At 35.9% G+C, this 22832-nt stretch overlaps 1 protein-coding gene across 2 annotated transcripts in view; it reads left to right on the top strand.

Moving 5' to 3' along the window:
* The window catches only part of LOC149820672 (uncharacterized), a 76204-nt gene extending 53732 nt beyond the window's left edge, over positions 1-22472 (top strand). The window contains exons 19-25 of one of the 2 annotated variants that reach the window (XM_089983450.1): positions 12388-12596; positions 12670-12784; positions 20477-20608; positions 20689-20796; positions 20997-21109; positions 21190-21288; positions 21394-22472. In XM_089983450.1, the coding sequence (XP_089839576.1) occupies positions 12388-12596; positions 12670-12784; positions 20477-20608; positions 20689-20796; positions 20997-21109; positions 21190-21288; positions 21394-21898 (1281 nt within the window). In that variant the 3' untranslated portion in view covers positions 21899-22472. Of the gene's footprint in view, positions 1-12387; positions 12597-12669; positions 12785-20476; positions 20609-20688; positions 20797-20996; positions 21110-21189; positions 21289-21393 lie in introns of those variants that run through there. The other variant, XM_089983451.1, reaches the window with a different exon arrangement.
* The last annotated feature ends 360 nt before the right edge of the window (positions 22473-22832 follow it).

Below are 22832 nucleotides of genomic sequence, written 5' to 3'. Positions count from 1 at the left end.
GCCATGTCCTCGGTGAGGTTCAAAGCATTCATATCCTTTCCTATCATCTCCATCCAAGTCTTCTTAGGCCTACCCCGACCTCTTTTAATTAATATATTTTCCCATTTCTCCATCCTTCTAACTGGAGCATCATTAGGCCTTCGCCGAATATGTCCAAACCACCGTAAATGATTCTCTCTCATCTTATTTTCAATGGATGCAACGCTTACCTTCTTACGTATCTCCTCGTTTCAAATCTTATCTTTTATTGTATTTCTACACATCCATCTAAGTATACGCATCTCAGCTACACTCATTTTTTGAATATGATGTCTCTTGGCAGCCCAACATTCCGTACCATATAGTAAAGCAGGCCTAATAGTCGTCCTATAAAACTTTTCCTTCAACCGCAATGACATTCTACGATCGCACAACACTCCAGTTGCACTTTTCCATTTCATCCACCCAACCTTTATCCTGTGATTTACATCTCCATCAATTTCTCCATACTTTTGAATGATAGATCCCAAATATTTGAAACAATCATCCACCGGTATTTCTTGCTCACCAAACTTCACTGCATTCTCATCACTACTTCATTTCTTACTAAACCGACATTCTATATATTCTGTCTTATTCTTACTCAACTTAAAACCTCTTGCTTCCAATGTCTGTCTCCATAATTCTAACTTAGCATTAACCCCAACTCTAGACTCATCAATCAAAACAATATCATCAACAATCAACATACACGACAACACATTTTCTTGAATTGATCTCGTAAGCTCATCCATCACTATAACAAATAGGAAAGGGCTTAAAGCAGATCCTTGATGTAACCCAACCGTTATAGGAAAATTTGTTGTCACCACTCCACAAGTGCAGACATAGGTTACTACTCCTTCATACATATCTTTAATTATACTAATGTACTTGAGAGAAACACCTTTCTTCATCATTGTCCACCAGAGAACGTCCCTAGGTACTCTATCATATGCCTTCTCCAAATCAATAAAAACCATATGCAAATCTTTGTTCCTCTCTCTATTTCTCTCAATAAGTTGTCTAAGAAGATGTATAACTTCCATAGTTGATCTTCCAGGCATAAAACCAAATTGATTCTCCGATATCATGACAACCTTCCTCAACCTAGATTCAATTACCTTCTTCCAAAGTTTCATAGTATGACTCATGAGTTTTATACCACGATAGTTTGTGCAATCTTGTATATCACCCTTATTCTTATATAGAGGCACCAAAGTACTCTTCTTCCACTCATTAGGCATCTTATTTGTTCGCCAAATCTTGTTAAAAAGATTTGTCAACCATTTTAAACCTTTCTCTCCCAAGCATTTCCAAGCCTCGATAGGTATACCATCTGGGCCAACTGCCCTTCTTGATTTCATTTTCTTCAAAGCCTCTGCAATTTCTTTCTTTTGAATCTTGCACATGAAGTCACAATTCATCTCATGAAAAGGAACAGAGAAGTCTCCAAGATCCTGAGCATGACTTCCATTAAAAAGCTTATCAAAATAATCTTTCCATTTCTCCTTAATCTACTCATTTTTTATTAAAAACCCTTTGCGTTTCATCTTTGATACATCTAACCATACCCAAATCCCTCTATTTCCTATCTCTCATCTTTGCAAGCCTTTAAATATCCTTCTCGCCCTCTTTGGCATCCAACTTGTCATAAACCTCCTTATATACCTTATCCCTCGCGTTTCGAACTACTTTTTTAGCTCCCTTCTTTGCTATCATATACTTCTCCAAATTCTCATTATCACGACTCTTACTTAGATTTCTATAACACTCTCTTTTAACCTTAATAGCTAATTTGACATCCTCGTTCCACCATGATGTATCCTTTACCTAGCGGTGCACCGCCTTTAGACTCACCCAATACCTCCTTAGCCACCTTTCTCATGCCACCCGCTATCTTATTCTACATTAATTCTGAATCCTCTTCGAGACACCAATAAGTTTTCTTAACTACCTGCTCTACAAACATTCCTTGTTTAGCTCCTTTCAGTGCCAACCACTTAATTCTAGGATCTATCCTATGTCTATCCCTTTTGCGGCATTGTCTAATTCTAAGATTTAAAATTAAGACTTTATGTTGTGTAGCTACACTTTCTCCCGGTATAACCTTACAATCGATGCAACAACCCCCATCTCTCTTTCTAAGTAGAAAAAAATCTATCTGACTCGTATTAACCCCACTTTTAAATGTTACTAGGTGAGACTCCCTCTTCCTAAACCAAGTGTTTGCTAAGATCATATCATAGGACAAACCAAAATCTAAAATCCTTTCTCCACTTTCGTTTTTTTCTCCTATACCATAGCCTCCATGGATACTCTCAAATCCATCCCTATTAATGCCTACATGTCCATTAAGGTCACCGCCGATGAAAAGCTTTTCTCCATAAGATATCCCTTGTACTACTCCATCTAAATCTTCCCAAAATTGACACTTAATGAAATCATCTAAACCTACTTGAGGTGCATAAACATTAATAATATTAATAATATCCGTACCTAATACTAATTTAATAAGTAAAATCCTATCACCCTTCCTACGGACCTCAACTACATTATCTATAAACTCATGACTCATAACAATCCTTACTCCATTTCTATTCCTATTTATTCCCGTATACCAAATCTTATATCGTCAAGGTTCTATCACTTTTGCTTTCTCACCTACCCATTTGGTCTCTTGTAGACATAAAGTATCAATCTTTCTCCTACACATAACATCTACTAACTCTATCAACTTACCAGTTAAAGACCCTATGTTCCAAGTGGCTAACCTAATTTTATGGTCTTGGACTAACTTGTTTACCCCCACCCGTCCAACAAAGTGAGGGAACCCTTGCCTATTTGACACCACACCCGGGCGCCGGTGTGACGCGTCGCTTTTGGGCGACGACCTAGCAACCCTTGCCCATTTATCACTGCCTCCGGGCCTATAGAGTACAACGCGTCGCTCAGTAGGGAACGCCCCAACGAAATTCTCATGTTGGTTCATATTCATAGGGTATGACTAAGTTTTTATGCTGGCTGTCACTGGCCTACCGCAACCCTCCTCCTTTATCCGGGCTTGGGACCGGTAGTGTATAACTAAACAGTTATACACAAGCGGAGTTCTTGTCTACATGAAATGACACTTAAAAACACATGTATCAATGACTAAAACAAGAGTATAATCACAACGCCACTAATGAGTTAAAAAACACAAAAAAATGTGAATAACCAACGTCTCTTGTCTATATAAAATAACACTTAAAACAAGTGTATCAATGACTAGAACAAAAGCATAATCATAGTGTCACTAATGGGCTAAACAACACATAAAAAGTGTGAATAACCATCTCTTGTCTACATAAAATGACACTTAAAATAAGTGTATTAGTAACTAGAACAAGAGCATAATTACAATGCTATTAATAGGCTAAACAAAACACACAAAAAGCGTGAATAACCAACATTTCTTGTCTACATAAACTAACACTCAAATAAGAGGCATAATAGGAGAAAACACACGAGGTAAGAGAGCTTGTTATAAAATTGAACTAATGTCACCAAGAATAAGAGGACATTCTTTACAAATCAAGGCAAAGATATTTAAATTTTACAAGCATTTGAAACACCATGGTTTCAAAAATAGATAGCCACCACAACAAACAAACAAACAACAACTACGCCTTCATCCCAAAACAATTGGGGTCAGCGATATGAACCAAAAAAGAAATTCATTTTGGGTCTTCCACATGAATCCTTTTCCTCCAATCATTTCTATCCAACGCCATGTCCTCGGTGAGGTTCAAAGCATTCATATCCTTTCCTATCATCTCCATCCAAGTCTTCCTAGGCCTACCCCGACCTCTTTTAACTAATATATTTTCCCATTTCTCCAACCTTCTAACTGGAGCATCATTAGGCCTTCGCCGAATATGTCCAAACCACCGTAAACGATTCTCTCGCATCTTATTTTCAATGGGTGCAACACCTACCTTCTTACGTATCTCTTCGTTCCGAATCTTATCTTTTATTGTATTTCCACACATCCATCTAAGCATCCGCATCTCAGCTACACTCATTTTTTGAATATGATGTCTCTTGGCAGCCCAACATTCCGTACCATATAGTAAAGCGGGTCTAATAGTCGTCCTATAAAACTTTCCCTTCAACCGCAATGGCATTCTACGATCGCACAACACTCCAGATAGCCACCACAAATGAACATAAATATGGCCAAATATACAAATGAGTGATACAATACACTCACAGAACCAGAGATCATACAACTTGAAACTATAAGTAGGGATGGCAGTGGGACAGGGCGGGGGACAAGGTCTCCACCCCCGCCCCGCCTCAAGATTTTATCCTCCACCCCCGCCTCCATCCCCGGCGGGGAATGGATTTTATCCTCTATCCCCGCCTTCATCCCCGTTTCATGTCCTCCATCCCCGGTTCAAACGGGGATGAGGCAGGGCGGGGCGGGGATATTGCGGGGAAAAGTGGTCGGGGCGGGGTTGGGGCGAGGAAAAGTGCACGTTCATCCCCGCCTCCACCCCCGGATGGGGATGGATTTTAACCTTCGTCCCCGCCTCCATCCCCGTTTCATACCCTTCATCCCCGGTCCAAACGGGGCGAGGCGGGGCCCCGCTTTCCCCCGGTCCACTGCCATCCCTAACTATAAGCCGACAATTTAAACTAACAAAACCGAGGCGTGCACAACTCACCCCAACAAAAACTCTGGTTCAAAAAATAAGGCCAAAAAGAAATGATGCATCATATAAAATTCTGTGATAGACACAACAAATGCTATACGAAGGCAATAAATACTCACGAAAATCATTTTCCAAATAAGTGAGTTTATAAGAACTGATTTGAAAAAATAAAGTTTCAAATCAAATCCAATAGAGGTAGATGAAAACTTAGAGTAAATATAATGCAATCATATGCACAACAAGATGTCAATTGATGCAATCATATGCATGGTCAATACAAGCAAGCTATATAGAGATTCCCAAAGAACCATATAGGAAACAAAGAGCATATACAAGAATAACTATTCATGGATACTCACAAAGAGATAAAAAAATTCATGTATATGCAAACTTAAAGCCACCAAAAAGTGAACAAACATCAACAAGGAACCCACTATGGGATTCACTCACAAAGGGAATATGCATAAGAAGGCACAATGCAAAAATAGTATTTCATTCAATATCACAAGCGTGCAAAAGAATTTTAACACTTAAAAACTCATGTGAGGTATCATGATGCAAATTCAATCATACGACAAGACAAAATGTCCACCAATGAGAGTCTTCAATCACGAACAAACATGTCCATCAATAGAAAAATGAACATGTACTAAAGTGAAGCATGAAGGAAACACTTATAACACCCATAAAGGGCATACATAAAGAATACTCATAATTCTCAAATTAATATTTTATTAATACCATGTATGCAAAAAGCACAATGCTTAAATTTCATGCAAAAATATATAATATAATGTTCATTAAAGAGTCATGAGACTAAGACATAACAAAATCACAAGGGCTACAAAAAAAGTCAACAAGAGAAACTCACAACAACAACTATTTTTAATCATTTAAAAATGTATGAAAAAAGTGAATAGTTCCCATAAAAAGAAATCATGCTAAGTACCTTATGTCTCATTCATCAATGTGTATGTAAGATAATTACAAGTGCACATGAAGCATATATCAAAAATAAAAATCATTTATTCAAATTTAAAAAATAACAAGGTGTCAATGATCACTAAGATCCTAACCACATAATATTCAATGCTTCACAAAATATTTTGTGTTTCACATAAGAATACATCAAAAGAAAGAAAAATCACCCTTGTGAATGACACACAAAACCATTTTAAAATAAATATTTCAAATAATTTTAAAGTATTTGATATTTTTTCAAAAATAAATATATCAGTAAGTACAACCATGATTTGACATTTATAATCATGAAGTGTTCGAATAAAGCATCTAGATGCCAAGCTCAAGAATACTATATTATATGCGTACACATTAAATAAGTTCAAAAATCGAAGATTCAAGTTAGATCTCACAAAAGCATACACATATATTATTTCACAAGGTGAAACAAATTTTGTAAACCTTATAAAACATTTTAATAAAAAAATAAACCCAATAATAATTTGGAAAACTTTTAAAGATTTTATTTTTTAACAAAAATAACAAATAACTTTTCAAAAGATAAGAAAAATTAGTGTTTTCTCATGCATAATACATGAGATAGTTAACTGAAATAACATTCAAGATTTAAGATACATACTGATGCAAGATTTCCCTTGAATCCAAGCCACACAACAATCACAAACCTTCACGAAGCACGAACTTGAACCAAAGAATTCCAAGACCCAAAAAAGACAAAAATACCAAGGATTTCTTGGCTCTGATACCATGTAATGAAATCAAGCGGAAAACAAAGCACAATGTGCAGAAGCACAAGTACAATTCCTACAAAGGACAATACAAATGCGAAGGGCAATATAAAAGCACATAAGCGAATAAAAATGGCTACAAAGAGCCTAAATGTGCATAAGCACAAGTCCACAAAGGGACAAAACACAAGCCAATCAATGACAAATACATAAGATTACAAGAGGCATCAATGTGCATACACAAAAGAACACAAAAGTAAAAAGTAATAATCATTTTATTGAGGTAGAATACTTAGGAAAGCATGAGAAACAAGTGAGGAGAGAAGCTCCAATTTATACACGAGAGGCCTTGGGAAGCTCCCAAGGGATGTTGGGAGCTCCCAATGGCTCTATGGTCATTCGGCCATTGTGCCCTTACATAATATGATAAAAAACACAAAAAATAAAAATAAAAATAAATACAGAAAAAGAATAAAAACTGTCCCTATCGGACAGTCCCTATTACGATTGATAAAATTACCAAAATGCCCCTGGTGAGCCAAAAACAAGAAATATTAATAAATATAGTTATATATATATGCATACATTTTAACATGTGGCATAGATAGAGTTGAAAGAGGTGTCAGGTAAGGTGTGTTTGTGAAATGAGACGGGAGATTGACACAAAAATTGAAAAAAGTAGTCTAGGGTGTTTGAGATGGTTCCTCAATCCATGCTATGAAGGCCTAGGGAATTACTAAGAGTTTTTCTAAGGAAGGTACAGTCAAGTAGGAGGAGATATGGCCACCTCCAAGAAGCTTGTTTTGGCAATAAAAAGGCCTTCAAGTAGCCTTCAATTGGAGTCTCATCCTTTAGAAATGGTTCAAATTTGATGGGAGAAACTATGGGATATAGTCAAAATATTTGTTTGTGTGAGAAAAAAAACCGAAGTTATCTCAACGAAGGAGCAAAGAGGCCCGACAATGGTGACCCTAATTATTCCTATTGGGAACGTAGATAGTCATGTCATAGCTCCTAATGTAAACCTCAATAGCAGAAACATTCATGAGTTTTGAGACTGCAAAGACGGTTTTTAATTCTGTTTCTGTAACATATTCAAAGTGGATTAATGTGGCTAAGAAGGATGAATGGATAAGATTAGATGTAAACAAGGTAGTCAACCACTAAATGAGTATTATAATGAGTTTTAGGAACTATGAGACGACTCATAGAGTAAAATGCTCCCATTGTGTGATTACGGCTCCATTTGGAAATTGGTAGTCTGATGGAAATTATGCATTTGAAAATGTGGCAGCTGCTAAATCCTGGATTTGGAAGCTACCACCTCTAGGAGGTGGTAGCTAGCAATTCCATTCTTTAGTGTAAATACAAAGGAGAGAGGACCACACTTTCCATCCAAATCCATAAACACCCATCCCAGCTACCAGTTTCCAAACGTCCAGCACCAAGGTAGTTTGACCAAGATTTTACCAATTGCATTAATTCCCATCCGAGCTACTAATTTCCAAACAAGGCCTGCACCTCTCTACAGTGATAAGCGAGTTGGTAGAGGTGAGAGTGGGAGAAAGTAACTGAGCCGTGGTAGAGGCTATCCTACCATTCATGAAAAGAATAGCTTGAGATGCACAAAATGTGGGGGAGGATCAACACTAGGGCTGCACACAAGCTGGGTTTGATCGGAGCTTGGGCTGGCTTGGCTCGGATCATTATAAAATTTAGGGTGTTCAAGCTCGGTTTGAGCTTGAGCCGAGCTTGGACACCCTTTGTCTGTAACCGGCTCGAGTCGAGCTCAAGCTAGACTCTGTTACTTTAACATATATTTTTTTTTTAAACAACATTGAGAGGGATTAGATTTGAGCTCACGACCTCTCAAGTAAATGTCCGGCGGGCAAACCATTGACGCAACAAATATTTTGTTGGTTCATTAATGAAGACAAGCCCAATTGAGCAAATCAAGCTTAATCGTGTTCAATCGCCTGTTCAAGCTCGTTTCGTTTATGTGAATTGGGCTTTATCCCTTGGTCAAGCTCGAGTCCTCGACTCATTTATTTTCTTGGACAAGCTTGATTCAAGCTTAAACGGGTTGAGCCTGAGCTGGTTCGACTCTTTGTGCAACCCTAATCAACACAATAGAGATCAATGTTATGATCTAGTAGTGCATACAATACGTCCAAGCAATCTTGGACAAGAAAAATACATGAAAGAAGAGGAGCTTACACATCCTAAGAAGAGTATAGAAGAGTTGGAACTGAGAGAGGTTGAACAAGGACACTCCATCCACGATTTCTTTCATTTCATATTAGGCACAACAAGTACTGATTCCTTCACACAACTAGCTTCCTGTGCATGGGTCTTTCATCCAAGTATGATTGATCATCAATCAAGTATGAATCTCTATTTATTAATGCATCTATTCAAAGTGTGAACTTAAGATTGATTGATGGATTTCTGTCTTCGATTCTTGGTGTTCACATTTATTGCTTCATTCAGTTCTCCATACTCCAAACTGTCTGGTTAATCTTTTGTCAGTGAGCTCCATTACTAAAAGCTCAATTGTTTGGTAACCTTTTTTCACTTTTGTTGTGTGTTCTAGGACTTGAAGATGGAGACCCATTGGTCATGGGCATGAGGATAAAGTGCTATATTACTCTGGAGACACCTCATGATTGATGTTGAGTACCCATTAATTGCCATTCGAGTTAGAATGTCGTATTGTTGCATCTAAGATGGAGGCATTTGCCTATGTCAAAGATGAAAATTTTGTACCTCGATGTACTCAAGTTTAAGATTGTCAGGCTATGCAGTAATGCTTGTCAGAAGCGGAACTGTGTAGAACCTCCTTTTCTAGTAGTTAGACTAAAGTTTTGCTCTTTTTGAGTTAATCCATTTGGTGTATGGGACCTAGGCCTTATGGTATATATTGTAATGAAATAGTCTTCAAGGGAGCAATGCACAAGGCCACTAAGGCCAATACACAACAACCACTAAAGGGCCAATAGCACACTCATAAAACCACTAAGGGCACTCACAATCACATATTAACAATTTTATTAATAATGGTATGCATAAGATATGCATTTTATAAAGCTTTGCCCCTATATATCCACACACACTAGAGAGGGAGAGAGTGGAGTGAGAAAGAGCTAGCCGTTAGAGAGTTCTAGCCATCTAGTAGTAAAAGGAAAATTTTAAAAAGTTACCCATATGCTACTCTAGCATATAGAAGGAAAAATTTAAAAAGTTATCCATGCGCTACTTTAGCATATAGCCTACGACATAAGGGACACACTACCCTAAGTGCACATAGCCTATGTCATAAGAACACTATCCTACCTAAATGCATATATGCTATGACAACCAAATTATAAACCTGGCCTATTAATATTTGACATAATACAAAGATAAAAAGGGAAAATTACATTTATGCCCCAAATACATTTTGTGCATTAATTTAACACCCCCTCAAACTTACGGTGTTAACACTAAAAGTTTTCCTAAAAGAAAATGAAATCTTGGTGATGGTAGTGCCTTGGTTAAGAAATCATCCAACCGGTACTCTGATAAAACATATGGAAGCGATATAGTTCCTCTCAAATACTCTTCGCAAATATAATGACAGTCCATCTCGATGTGCTTAATTCGCTCATGAAATGCATGGTTGTTGACAATATAATTTGCATTCTTGTTATCATAACATAATCTGAATGGTTGAGCTTTGTGTACTCCCATATCCTCAAGTAACCGCTTCAACCATACAATCTCTGAAGTAGTAGTCACCATGACTCTATACTTTGCTTTGGTTGATGAGAGAGATACCTTCTGCTGCTTCTTACACTTCCACGAGATCAAAGAATTACCTATAAATACACAAAACTCAGTGGTTGAGCGACGATCATTTGCATCCCCTCCCCAATCAAAATAAAAAAGGCAATCATTTTCAATGAGGAGGATGATAAAAATAATCCTTTAGTAATTGGATTTCTAATATATTTAACAATTCTCATTACAATGCTTATATGTAGTGTGGTGGGAGAATGTTGAAACTGACTAACATAATATATAACATGAGAAATGTTAGGTCTAGTTATATATAAATAAGTTAAAACCTCAATTATATCGATCTTCATTTTGGAATTAATAACTTCAGGAGTGTCCACCCTTTTTTCATCCATAATACCCGACATGGCCACTATCTCTGTTGTGTATTTACTCTGCATCAATAAATAACTACGAGGTGAGTAAGCAACTTTAATTCTAAGAAAGTATCTAAGGCAACTGAGGTCTATCATTTCAAGATTGTCTTTAAGGATAGCTTTGATCTCTTTAACTCCTTGCTTACCTCCATTTGTGATTATTGTGTCATCTACATACAACAATAATATTACAATACTTGTATCAGAAGTCTTAACAAACAATGCACCGTCATTATAACATGAATTCCAAGAAAGTATCTAAGGCAACTGAGGTCTATCATTTCAAAATTGTCTTTAAGGATAGCTTTGATCTCTTTAACTCCTTGCTTATCTCCATTTGTGATTATTGTGTCATCTACATACAACAATAATATTACAATACCTGTATCAGAAGTCTTAACAAACAGTGCACCATCAATATAACATGATTTATAACCCAAATTTATCATAACCTATGCCACATGGACTCGCCTAATAAGCTGCCACACCCATGTCGTGCGGCATCCGGTGTGACAGCCTATTAATATTTGACATATGAAGAACGCTATCTTACCTGAGTGCATATAGGCTATGACACAACCAAACTATAAACCTAGCCTATTAATATTTGACATAATACAAAGATAAAAGGTAAAATGCATTAATTTAACATAATTTAACATCTATCTTTGGTTACAAATATTTTGTATATGTTTTGGATAACTATTCTCGAGTGAGTACAATTTACAGATGAAATATAAAGATAAAGTGACAAATTCCATAGATCATTGAAGATACTTCTTTTTTATAATAAATAGTACATTTATCAAAATCTATTAAACAGTTTGTGTGGACATGGAATTGAATTCCAAACCACCTGTCCTAACAGCTCTTAGCAAAATGGAGATGTTGGGAGGAAGAAAAGACACTTTTTGGAGATTACTAGGGCTTTGATGTTTGAAATAAATGTTCCTAAGAGATATTTTGATTGCTACTTGATGTTTCTTCAGCATTTTCTGTAGACCTCTCTAGATACATAGTCCCTTCTTTGCAGTTCAAATGTGAAGTAAGTCTCTCTATCTTATTGGTAAAACTAAATTCTAGGAATTCAACTTAACCCATTTTTTCTTCTTGTGGAGTAGCTGATATGGATGAATTCTTTACCATATAAATAAGTTCTTTTGTTTTTTCTTTTTGTTCCCAACAGGTGTGAATCTTCCCAATCAAGAATAATAATACCATTTATTTCGCTCTGGTGTACACAATAATTTGGATTGATTCATATTACTTTTTTTTATCAAATAAATAAAAAATGATAAATAATAACAATAATTTCATTAAAAAAAAGGGGATGGTCACAAAACAAAATGAAAGTGACCTAAAAAGTTCCTGTTTATTTATTCCTAGGTCCAATTGATATGTGATTATATCTTGTGTGTCAGAGTCTAACATAAGGTATGTGTTTATTTATGTCCCGTTATATCAAGCACATGATAGAAAGGGAAATTGACTGTAACATCAGCATTTTGTTGCATTATTATTTTTAAATCCTGTGTGAATGCCATTTGTATGTATTGCTGAGATGGTTTGTTGCTTGCCATAATACCCACTGCTTTTGCTTGGAATGTTTGGAATTAATGAACTTATATCTTCCCTTAACATGGTCATCCAGGGAATTATAGGTTCCCTTTTCAGTTTATGTAGGCATAAGTGACAGACTCGTTCTCAGACTACTGGCACATTCTGTGTTAGTTGATTAGTTTGCTAACACTTTCTTTTCTCTGTTTTCAGCAAAAAGATGCAATTTTGGAGATTTTCTATGAAAAACACATGGACCATTTAATAGATGTTGTAGCTTCATCCTCTCCGCAGAAAGGAGCTGCTAGAAGTGATGGTGCTTTGGCTGGTTTTGATGCTCGGGCTGTCACCCGACCTGAGATTCTATCAAATATCTGTGATCTGCTGTGCTTTTGTGTGCATCACCATCCTTATAGGATAAAGTATGAGACTTCTTTGTGCTTACCATTGGTTGCTTTATTATTTATGAGATTGATCATAGCTTTCATTTTGCAGATGCAATTTTCTTCACAATAATGCTATAGAAAAGGTCTTATCTCTAATTCACAGAAAAGAGAAGTACTTGGTGGTTGCAGCTGTTCGCTTTCTGCGAACAGTTATCTCCCATAATGTGAGTTGGCCTTGATTTCTCAAAGTAACCATCATATTGGTGTCATATGGCATTTCTGCATATCAGGGTTCATAATCAGTGTTTCTTTGACACTTGCTTTTATTAATCAAGTCCTGGACAAATGTTTGAGTCGAATATTAATGATTTTTTCCTTATGCCACATAAAATCCAAAACAAGAAACAAGAAGAAAGTTGTACAAATAGTATTCAACATTATCACTCCAAATGTGCTCTCACAAACTGCATTTACTCGCATAAAGTACAAAATATAAACTGAAGCACAAGACCTGTGGAATGGGAGAGGCCAGCGGAAACAGCTACTTGTAAACATCCATATTTTAAAATCAAGAGTCTTGATCTCTTGCTCTTTAAGGGAGCAACTGGGAATAGATAAGTTCAATGGTCAACACTGTATAACCAGTATGGCTGTGCGATTTCATTATTAAGGATAAACTTGCTTACCAGGACTCCTGTTCTTCTCTTGATATTGTCTTTCAAAAATATTCACTTCGCTGCATGGTATGTCTTTTGAACTCTCAGGAGAACGTGTGCACTCACAGCACAGTGCAACATGGTTGATTTGCTACATCTTAAGCTTCGCTGAAAGTATCACGGCAAGTTCCAGTGTTCTGCGTGCTTCTAAAATTTTATCCTAGAGTCTTTCTTGACCACCCAATGTCTGCATGGTAAATAGACCATGTTGGACATGCAGGTGTCTTGTCACATTTATGGTGAAAATGGACCATGTTGGACATGCAGGTGTCTTGCCACATTTATGGTGAAAATATCTTTGCTGTTGTTTGTTTGCTGTCCCCATTTGTTTGTTTTTAAAGCCTTCTACAAATTCTTGATATTTTGATAGTAGAGATGTGTGGTTCGTCATCTATGTCACATCCACATGGCCAGGAAGACATGGGGCTTAATTTTCCATTAGGAAAGTATGTAATGGGATATGAGAGTTAGGGCACGTTTGCAATGCCCTGTGAAAGTTGAGTTTTCTCAATATCTTGTGATTATAAATCACAATAATAACACTTTCTCAAGTTTAGTGAACATGAGAGTGTGCAAGTTGTGATTGTGATTCTCACTTCAGGATGCTCCTCCCTTGAAACTTGAGAAAGTTGGTCAAAAGAATGACCTTGTGTCCAATTTCATCCCACCTGTGACCAAACCAAACGTGCCCTTGGATAATCCCTGTGAGATGGTTCTGAACTATGGACAATTTTTTGCATTTGTATGCATATATTTCTAAGGGTGTTTTGGTCATGCATCTTAGCTACACTTTCCTTGTGCCCATCGTGCCACTAGATTACCAATGTTTGTGAATTTATTCAACTTCATACATAGATGCATTCATGCATTGTGTATACGTATGTGCATGCGTGCATGCATGTGTGTGTATGCAGGGTGCTCAGCTAGCACCTATTCCCACCTAGTAGAAACCATGTGCCTAGGCTGCATCTTCTCAATCGGACTTCATAAATGTATCAACATAATTTTTTTGCTAAGAATCATATCTTGAATCTTGAATTTTGGACACAACGTTATGATTTTTCAAGTCATAAAATTTTGGTACATTATGAGCCATTGAGTTTTGAAGATCTTAAACAACCTACATGCATGCCATAATCACATGATCCAAATTTTGTTTTCTATTAAAAATTATGTGGACATATCTATAGTGTTGATCAATGAAAACTCAAAAATTATGAAAAATCATAGTTTCTACTAGGTGGTGTATGTATATATATATATATATATATATATATATATATATATATATATATATATATATATATATATATATATATATATATAGTAGGTGGTAGTTGCCTACCACATTTCTGGCCTACCAAGCTTTTGAAGGTCTTTTCCATGTTTTCCTTAAATTTGAATGAAAAAACCCAATGTCAAAAAAAATATTCAAGAAGATTTGAAAACAATATGCAAATCAAGGGAAGAGAAATAAAATTTGCAATATCATGATATTTAATCCATAGGGACTAACATGGTCACAAGCAAATAATAGTTTAGCCATCACAAATAAAGATCAATACAAGCATCGAACATAATAATAAGGGCTAAATAAGCAAATAAGTGATACAATACACTCACAAAACAAGAGATCAAACAACTCAATTAGAGCCAAACCAACTGCGAACACTACACTCATAAACCAGCAATCTAAACTGACAAAACAAAGAGGTGTACACGATCACCCCCAACAATCCTATATCTCTGGCTCCACAACGAGGTGCATACAACACCTCAAAATGGCCAAAAGAAAAAAATGGTGCATCAAATAAAATACTGTGATGGACTAAACCAAAGCCAAAGGCAACAAGAAAACTTCAGAAGTCACTTTCTATAAAGAGGTTATAAACAAGAGTCTATTTGAAAAATAAAAAATTTCAAATGAAATCCAACAAAGAGAGTTTGAAACCTCAAAATGAATTAAGGTGCAATCATATGCATAACAAGAAGACAAGATACTAACAATTCACTCAAATCCTCATTAGGGGTCACATATAAGACATGCATAGTTCTTATAAACTTCAAAATTAGTAAAACCTTGCAAAGAATGTAATGAAAGACAATTAAAATGAGAAAAAGTCACACGACCACTAAGGCAAAAGCCAACAAGCCACTAAGAGCAAGAGAGCACATACTTAAAATATTAATTTTATTATGTCTCACAAATACACAAAATATGTTTGAAGAAAGACATAATATCCAAAGAACACATGCCTCACAATCCAAAATGCCTAATACTCAATACAAGATTATGTATTACAAATCTAACTATGGAAAGAGTATGATTTTTCACAAGCAAACATGTCATGCATGAAGAAAACATATCAAAATCTCATGATATCACTAAGTATTATAAAGTGCATAAAGTGTGCACGCATGAAAATATCCTTATGCATAAACAAAAATCTTAGAACATACATTATCAAACAAGGCTACTAAAGGCCTCACACAAAAGATAATTTAAGAGTATGCATACATACAAATTCCACAAGTTTCTAATTTATGCTCACAAAAAACTATCCTCAATCTCCTCAACAAAAGATCACAACCTTCAAAACTAAAAAATCCATGAATTTGAAGTCATACACAAAGAAGACATGCATTGACACATATAATTACGAGTTACTCAAATAAAGCATTTAAGTGTCACAAAAGCAATAAGAAACATATGCTCAAGAATACTAGATCACACGTGTACATTAAACAAAGAGAGTTCAAAAACATAAGAATCAAACTATATCTCATAGAAGCACATGCATGTATTTCACAAAATCAAATAAATATTATAAATCATATCAAAATATTTAATAAAATTTTAAATAAACACAAATATGAATGCAATTAAATCCAAGAAAATGACAATACTTAAATAAGTTTAAAAAAACATTTAAAGTTTTTTTTTAAATAACACCCAAGAAGACATATACCAAAAAGAGTTCAAAGAGCTTAATCATTTGCTAATTGATAATCATAAAACAAAGAAGTTAAAAAAAAGTATTAAAAATAGCAAACAATTTTGAATAAATTTTGAAAGATAGGATAATTAAACGCTTTCTCATGCATAATACATGAGATAGACAAATCAAGCAAAATAACCCTATATAAAGATTGTAGATACATACCTGATCAAGATCTCTCTTGAATCCAAGCCATACATCGATCACGACTCCTTCACGAAGCACAAACTCAAACCAAATAATCCCAAGATCCAAAGAAACAAAAAAGCAAGAAAATTTTCTTGGCTCTGATACCATGTCATGAAATATCACGAAATTTGAGACACAAGAAATACAAAAGAATAACAACAATTTTATCAAACATATATGAAATCCAAATGCATTCTCATAATGCATTTGACTAGGGGTGTCAACAGGTTGGGTTTGGTTCGGATCCAAGTGGAACCATACTTGGACCATATTTTCGGGTATGGTATCAGGTCCAGATCTGGGTCTAATCAGGTCTACTATAAGAGAAACTGTACCCAGATCCGATAAGAACTACGTGAAACAGACCCAGTAAAATAATATTTTTTATCATTTTTACATTGAAAAATTGCGAGTCTTAATTGAAACTCGGGTCGGGTTCGGGTTCGGGTTTGGCATAAAATTTCACAAACTATACCCGGGTCCATGTATTAATCAGACCTTTGGGTTTGGAGTCTTTGGACCTGGGTCTTCTTATTTGTCACCAAAGAACAATGTCACAAAGTGACTACGAATGCACAAACACATAAACAATAAACCTAATGGGCAAAATACAATAAGCCACAAAGGGCTAGGCACCAAACACACACAATGTGAGAGAGAGAGCTTGAAATATAAAGAACAGTATATTGAAATGTTATAGAAAGCATTAGAGAGCAGTGGGGGCAGAAGCCCCTTTTTATACACTTTATGGGACCAAGGGGGCTCCCATAGAGTCGTTGGGAGCTCCCCAACCATCACATTTGTGATCGTTGGGGAGGGTCCCAATGACTCTATGAGTTGGACCCTCTTGCCCCTACACAAATGGAAAAATAATAGAAGAAAAAAAAAGAAAAAGGTAAAAATGTCCCTGGTGGACATGTCTATTTACATAATAAGAAAAGACTAAATTGCCCCTAATGGGCATTACAAAGGATATCAAGAAAATTATATATATATATATATATATATATATATATATATATATATATATATATATATATATATATTAACACCCCCTCACAGTGACGGTGAGATCACCGAAAGTTTGCTTAGAAGAAAGAAGAACATGGGGGATGATAATAGAGCTTTGGTAAAGAAATCCGCAAGCTGGTAAAGAATTTCACTAAGAGTTGAAGCCCTATAAAGTAGGGATCCTCGTAGTTCAAATTCGGTCCTAAGCCCATGAATGAATTAAAATTTTCTCTTTTCATTTGTTCTTGTCTCATAGCAATAACACTTCCTTTCTATTGGGGTTCAAGGAGAGCAAGTTTATCCCACAAAGGTGATAAAGTGCTATAATAATCTCTATACTCATATCTCTTTGCTTGGTTGATCTCACTTTTTCTTGCAAAAAGAAGTGTCTAACAAGATCTCTTTGAGTATATATACTTTTCATGAAAAAACATGCTTAATTTGCCTTCTTGAATTTGGCTAGATTAGCACAAATTTTGAGCTCCACATTGTTCATGTATTTTTTTGATCTTTAACTTTGGATTGATATTCATCAATGGCCTTGGCTTTTTCTTCTTCATTCAAGGTTTTTTCTTTGTTTTCTTCCTTCTTGGTGAGCTTTAGTTGAGGTTTCGGGACAGTACTACATACAAATCCCCAAAATTTTTTTTACCTTTGAGATTGTTTTTCATATCAGCCGCCCACATTCTATAGTTAGTCCCATTCAATTTGAATGATAGATCAATCTTTGCATATTTGTCAGCCATTACCGAAGAAAAGGAGGATAACAAGCGTGCAAAATACAAGCACACAAAAAATAAAATAAAAGAGAGTCCCAAGAGTGCTCAATCACCTAGAGGCTCTAATACGATGTAATAAAACACTAGTGCAAAGAACAATGTCACAAAGTGACTACAATGAAAGCACAAACACATAAACACGAAGCCACTAATGGGCAAAATAAAGTAAGCCACAAAGGGCAGGCACCAAACACACATTGTGAGAGGGAGAGAGCTTGAAATGTAAAGAATAGTTTATTGAAATGCTATAGAAATCATTAGTGACTCGTGGGGCAAAAACACCTTTTTATACACTTTATTGGGAGCTCCCCAACGGTCACATTTGTGACTGTTGGGGAGGGTCCCAACGACTCTATGAGTTGGACCGTCTTGCCCCTACACAAATGGAGAAAAGGTAAAAATGTCCCTAGCGGACATGTCTATTTACATAATAAGAAAGAAACTAAATTGCCCCTAGTGGGCATTACAAAAGATAACAAGAAAATTATATATATATTTTAACAAACCGGACCCTATAGGGTTTGGTTCGAGTAAACCAGACCCGTTGACACCCTTAGCTAGATACAATAAACCACATATAGCCATGAGGAAAAACTAGAAATAAAAATAAAATACTTTATTAATGAAAAATATTTGCACCAATATACAAGTCAACCTCACTATAACACTCATACACATGCACACACTATATACATCCATCATCTCACCTATACAACAAAAGGATAAGCCTTATTATATAGAGGAAGACATAACAACTAGTTTGACTAGTCAAACTAGCTCTTAGAGCAATTTCCAGCAACTAGTTTGACTATTCAAACTAGCCATTAAAGCAAATCCTAACGGATAGTTTGACTAGTCAAACTAGCTGTTACAAACCCCAACAGTAGTTGGTCATTTAAAAAATGATTAAAAAAAGAAAAACAAAATAAAATATTTAATCATTTTAATAATGACCCGAAAACTTAATCTAACCTAAAGTATACCATAAGCATACTTACTAATCTAATAGGTATACTTAGAGTATACATATCCTAAAATACATAAAAAGCATACTATGAATACAACTCAAATTAAATGTACAAGAGTACACATCAAAAGAAAGAAAAAAATACCTAAAGTACACTTAAATGTACTTTTGGTATATACAAGACAAATACAACAACATAGGGAAATGCTATATATATATATATATATATATATGAAAACCTACTAAATGAAACATGATAGTGGATTTTCATGAATTTATGGTATTTTTTCGAAATTCTGACAGTACAGATGTGATCTATATGCTTGTTTTTATAGGAATAACTTTTTAGAACATTTGATTCCGATTCATGGATAGTTTTTTATAAGTTTAAAAAAATCAACAACTTATAATTTTCATAAATTCTTGATACTCCAAATACCATTTTTTCCATCCAAAATGCATGATCCAAGTGTCAATTTCTAGTAAATCAATTGTGCTGAACACATCTATGGGGTTGGAATTTCGAAAAAAAAAATCCACTATCATGTTTCATTTAGTAGGTTTTGTATTTGGTAGGTTTCCATTTCCTTATATATATATATATATTATATATATATATATATACATGAGCCACCGTATCGTCGGATGCCCCAGGCCATCGGATGCGCAGCATTGCGCCACAGTTTTTTTTTTTTTTTTGAATCTTTGACCCTTTAGCGGCAGTTCAAAAACCGTCACTAAAGACTTGGTTTCTGCCCAGGTCATTAGCGGCGGTCAAAACGATCAGCGGTGCAAAACCATCCGAAAAGTGTCGGATAACTTGCCTGTTTGACGATGCAGGCTTCTCTCTCTCTCTCTATATATATATATAGTTTCCATTTTTAGCCATCATTTCTTTTGTGGCTGGTTGTATTTGTATAGATGAAGAATCTTGCTATTTGATGCCTGGTACTTTTCATGTTTAATCAGATTTATTTGCCATAAAATCAAATTTATTTAAAGGTGCTTATGTTCCATTTTATGTTAAAGAATAAAGTCAGGTTAGTTAATTGGAATAGAGATTGCTTTTCCTAATACAGGATTACCAAAAGATAAAACACCAATGATTAAACAAAAGATAATATAATGGTGAGAATATATTTGCACCTTTTAAAGTTTTTTATGATATATGTATGTGAAGGTTTGTGCCTCTTAGGGCCTATTTTTTTTTTTGACTGGGGTGGTAAATTGTTGTTGAAGTTCTGTATGTTTGTAGGATGACAGCCTTCTTGGTCATATAGTTGAAAACAACCTTTTGAAGCCGATAGTGGATATCTTTGTTGCAAATGGAAATCGTTACAATCTGCTGAATTCTGCAGTCATAGAGTTTTTTTATCACATCCGTAAGGTGTCCGTCTTTTATTCTGCTTTTGTTTTCCATATGGTGCAACTTTCTTGCGTTGTCTGTTTCACATCATGTTTGTGCAGGAAAACCTCAAACCCTTGATCACATATACAGTGGAGCGCCTTTGGGACCAGTTAGAGAAATTTGAGTACATAGAGACATTTCGGTTGCTAAAACTCAAGTACGAGCAGGTGAGGCCCATGTTTCATGGTGAATTTGAAGTGTGGAGGATTATTTGGCCCAATTGACAATATATAAGATGGAATAGTGCCAACTGCCAAGATTTGCATGATATATTACAATTGTAGTGTTTTCTGTATATTCATCCCTTTTAGTTTGAGTGCCTGATTTCTCATATAGTATTTATGGTGGTCTTAAATTTTTGTCCTAGTCCTTGGAAAATTGCCAAACCAAAAACACCAAAGGCAACATAGTGGACCCAAGGAAGAGGATGGATGAACGCTCTCTTGAGAAAGAAGAAGAAGATTATTTCAATGAAGACAGGTAAAATCCAACTTGTTAGAGCCTATTCTCGTAGATTGTAGATTTCCTTTGTTCTAAAGTGTTTATTTGGCTTTTGATAGTGATGAAGACTCTGCGACTGCACCTGTCTCCACTGGAAGGAGCCAACCAGATCAATCTGTCTTGGTAAATGTGACGAGTACTAGCTATTCATCGTCAAGGTATTGCTTCCTCTGTGTGTGTGCTCGTATGTCTGCATATGTGTGTAGAATTATATTGTAGACATTAGAGATCTCACTGCATTAATCCTGGATGAAATGTTCTAGGGCAAGGTCAGTAGGGCTGGTTGACTATGAAGATGATGATGACAATGACAATGACAGTGATGACCTACTTCAGCATGGGCGCAACCACGAAGTTTCTGCCATTGATGAGAATGAAACTGACTCTTCCTTGAAGAGGAATATAAGCGTTGGAGCCAACAATTTTGGTAGAACAAAAAAACAGAGATCAGATAGAAACTCAACCAACCAAACTGTCAATGTCTCTGCAGCTTGTTTGACATGTAGCCCTGTGGATTCACCTAGAAAGGAAGTTGTTTCTGCTCATTCTTGTCAACCCGCTGAGAGGAGCATCAATTCAGAAGAATCTCCCGGTGAAACGACGGCAAGTGAGGTTCCAAGAGGTGGTTGCAATTGCGCATCTCTTGCCGCTGATATCAGACAAAATAATGGAGAGGATTGTTCGTTGGCTCCCTCCAGTAATCCTGCATCTGAGTTAGCTGTAAACGGAGCTAAAGTCACGAGCTCTGAACCTTATCCAGTCCGATGACACCTATCATTTTGGTCATGTATTTCTTCAAATTGGCATCCTGTGCAGCTGAAAACCATGGAACAAGTGGCAGCTTCGGAGTTTTAAGCACATGAAAGTGAAAAGAACAAGAGATACTCCTTTGGATTGCAGATTCTAATTTATAAGTAATCGTGCATGCAAGAAAGTATGCTGCTGCCGATATCCAGTGCAGCAAAGCACGCATCCTCGCCATTTTATCTGGCTATTTGGGTATCCCCATCTCTGTAAGTGCTTTTTGTTCATCATGTTCTCTTGTAAAACATTCAATTTCCTTTTTCTTTTCCTTTTCTTTTATTATTTTTTGTTTTTTTTCCCTCATCCAAGTTGGGAGCCCACTTGTGGAATTTTACTTTAGTAGCTTCAAATTTTTGAAGTTAGGGTGCTGGGTTCTTTTGGGGTTAGGATCAGTTGTAGCAGGAATATTGTTATGGGCTGTGTCCATGTAACTATTGTAGGCCTTGTACATCATTGTGGTGGAGATCAGGAAATCTTCATTGGGTCTTCTTTTTACTCGTTTCTTTGACTCATTTTATTCTTCTTCTAGTACTTGAGCTAATTCTTTTAAGTTTTCCTCTTCACTCTCTCCTTTGAGTAACTTGAGCTAATTGTGTACCTTAGATCTTTACCTCTCTGCTTGTGCCTGTGGCTTGAATGTCCTATGTAATTGCAGTTCACCGTCATGATTTTACTGATACATTAGTAAAGCGGGTGTTGTTTGGAAGCTGATTATAAACAAATAATAAGGCTTTCCATAGGTGGGGTATCCAACCCATCAAGGTGTGTTCGAACCCAACTAACAACTTGTCCAATTTGAGTCCGGGTTTGGGTTTTTTCGGGTCAAGAAAAAGAAATCTCAAACCATGATTCATGTAATTTGTTTTTTCTTTTTAAAGGCAAGCTGGGGTTAGGCCGA

The sequence above is a fragment of the Nuphar pumila genome, chromosome 12, assembly GCF_984573655.1.
Source record: "Nuphar pumila chromosome 12, dmNupPumi1.hap1.1, whole genome shotgun sequence".
In the NCBI taxonomy this organism is placed as follows: Eukaryota; Viridiplantae; Streptophyta; class Magnoliopsida; order Nymphaeales; family Nymphaeaceae; genus Nuphar; species Nuphar pumila.
This window is presented reverse-complemented; position numbering and strand designations above follow the sequence as displayed.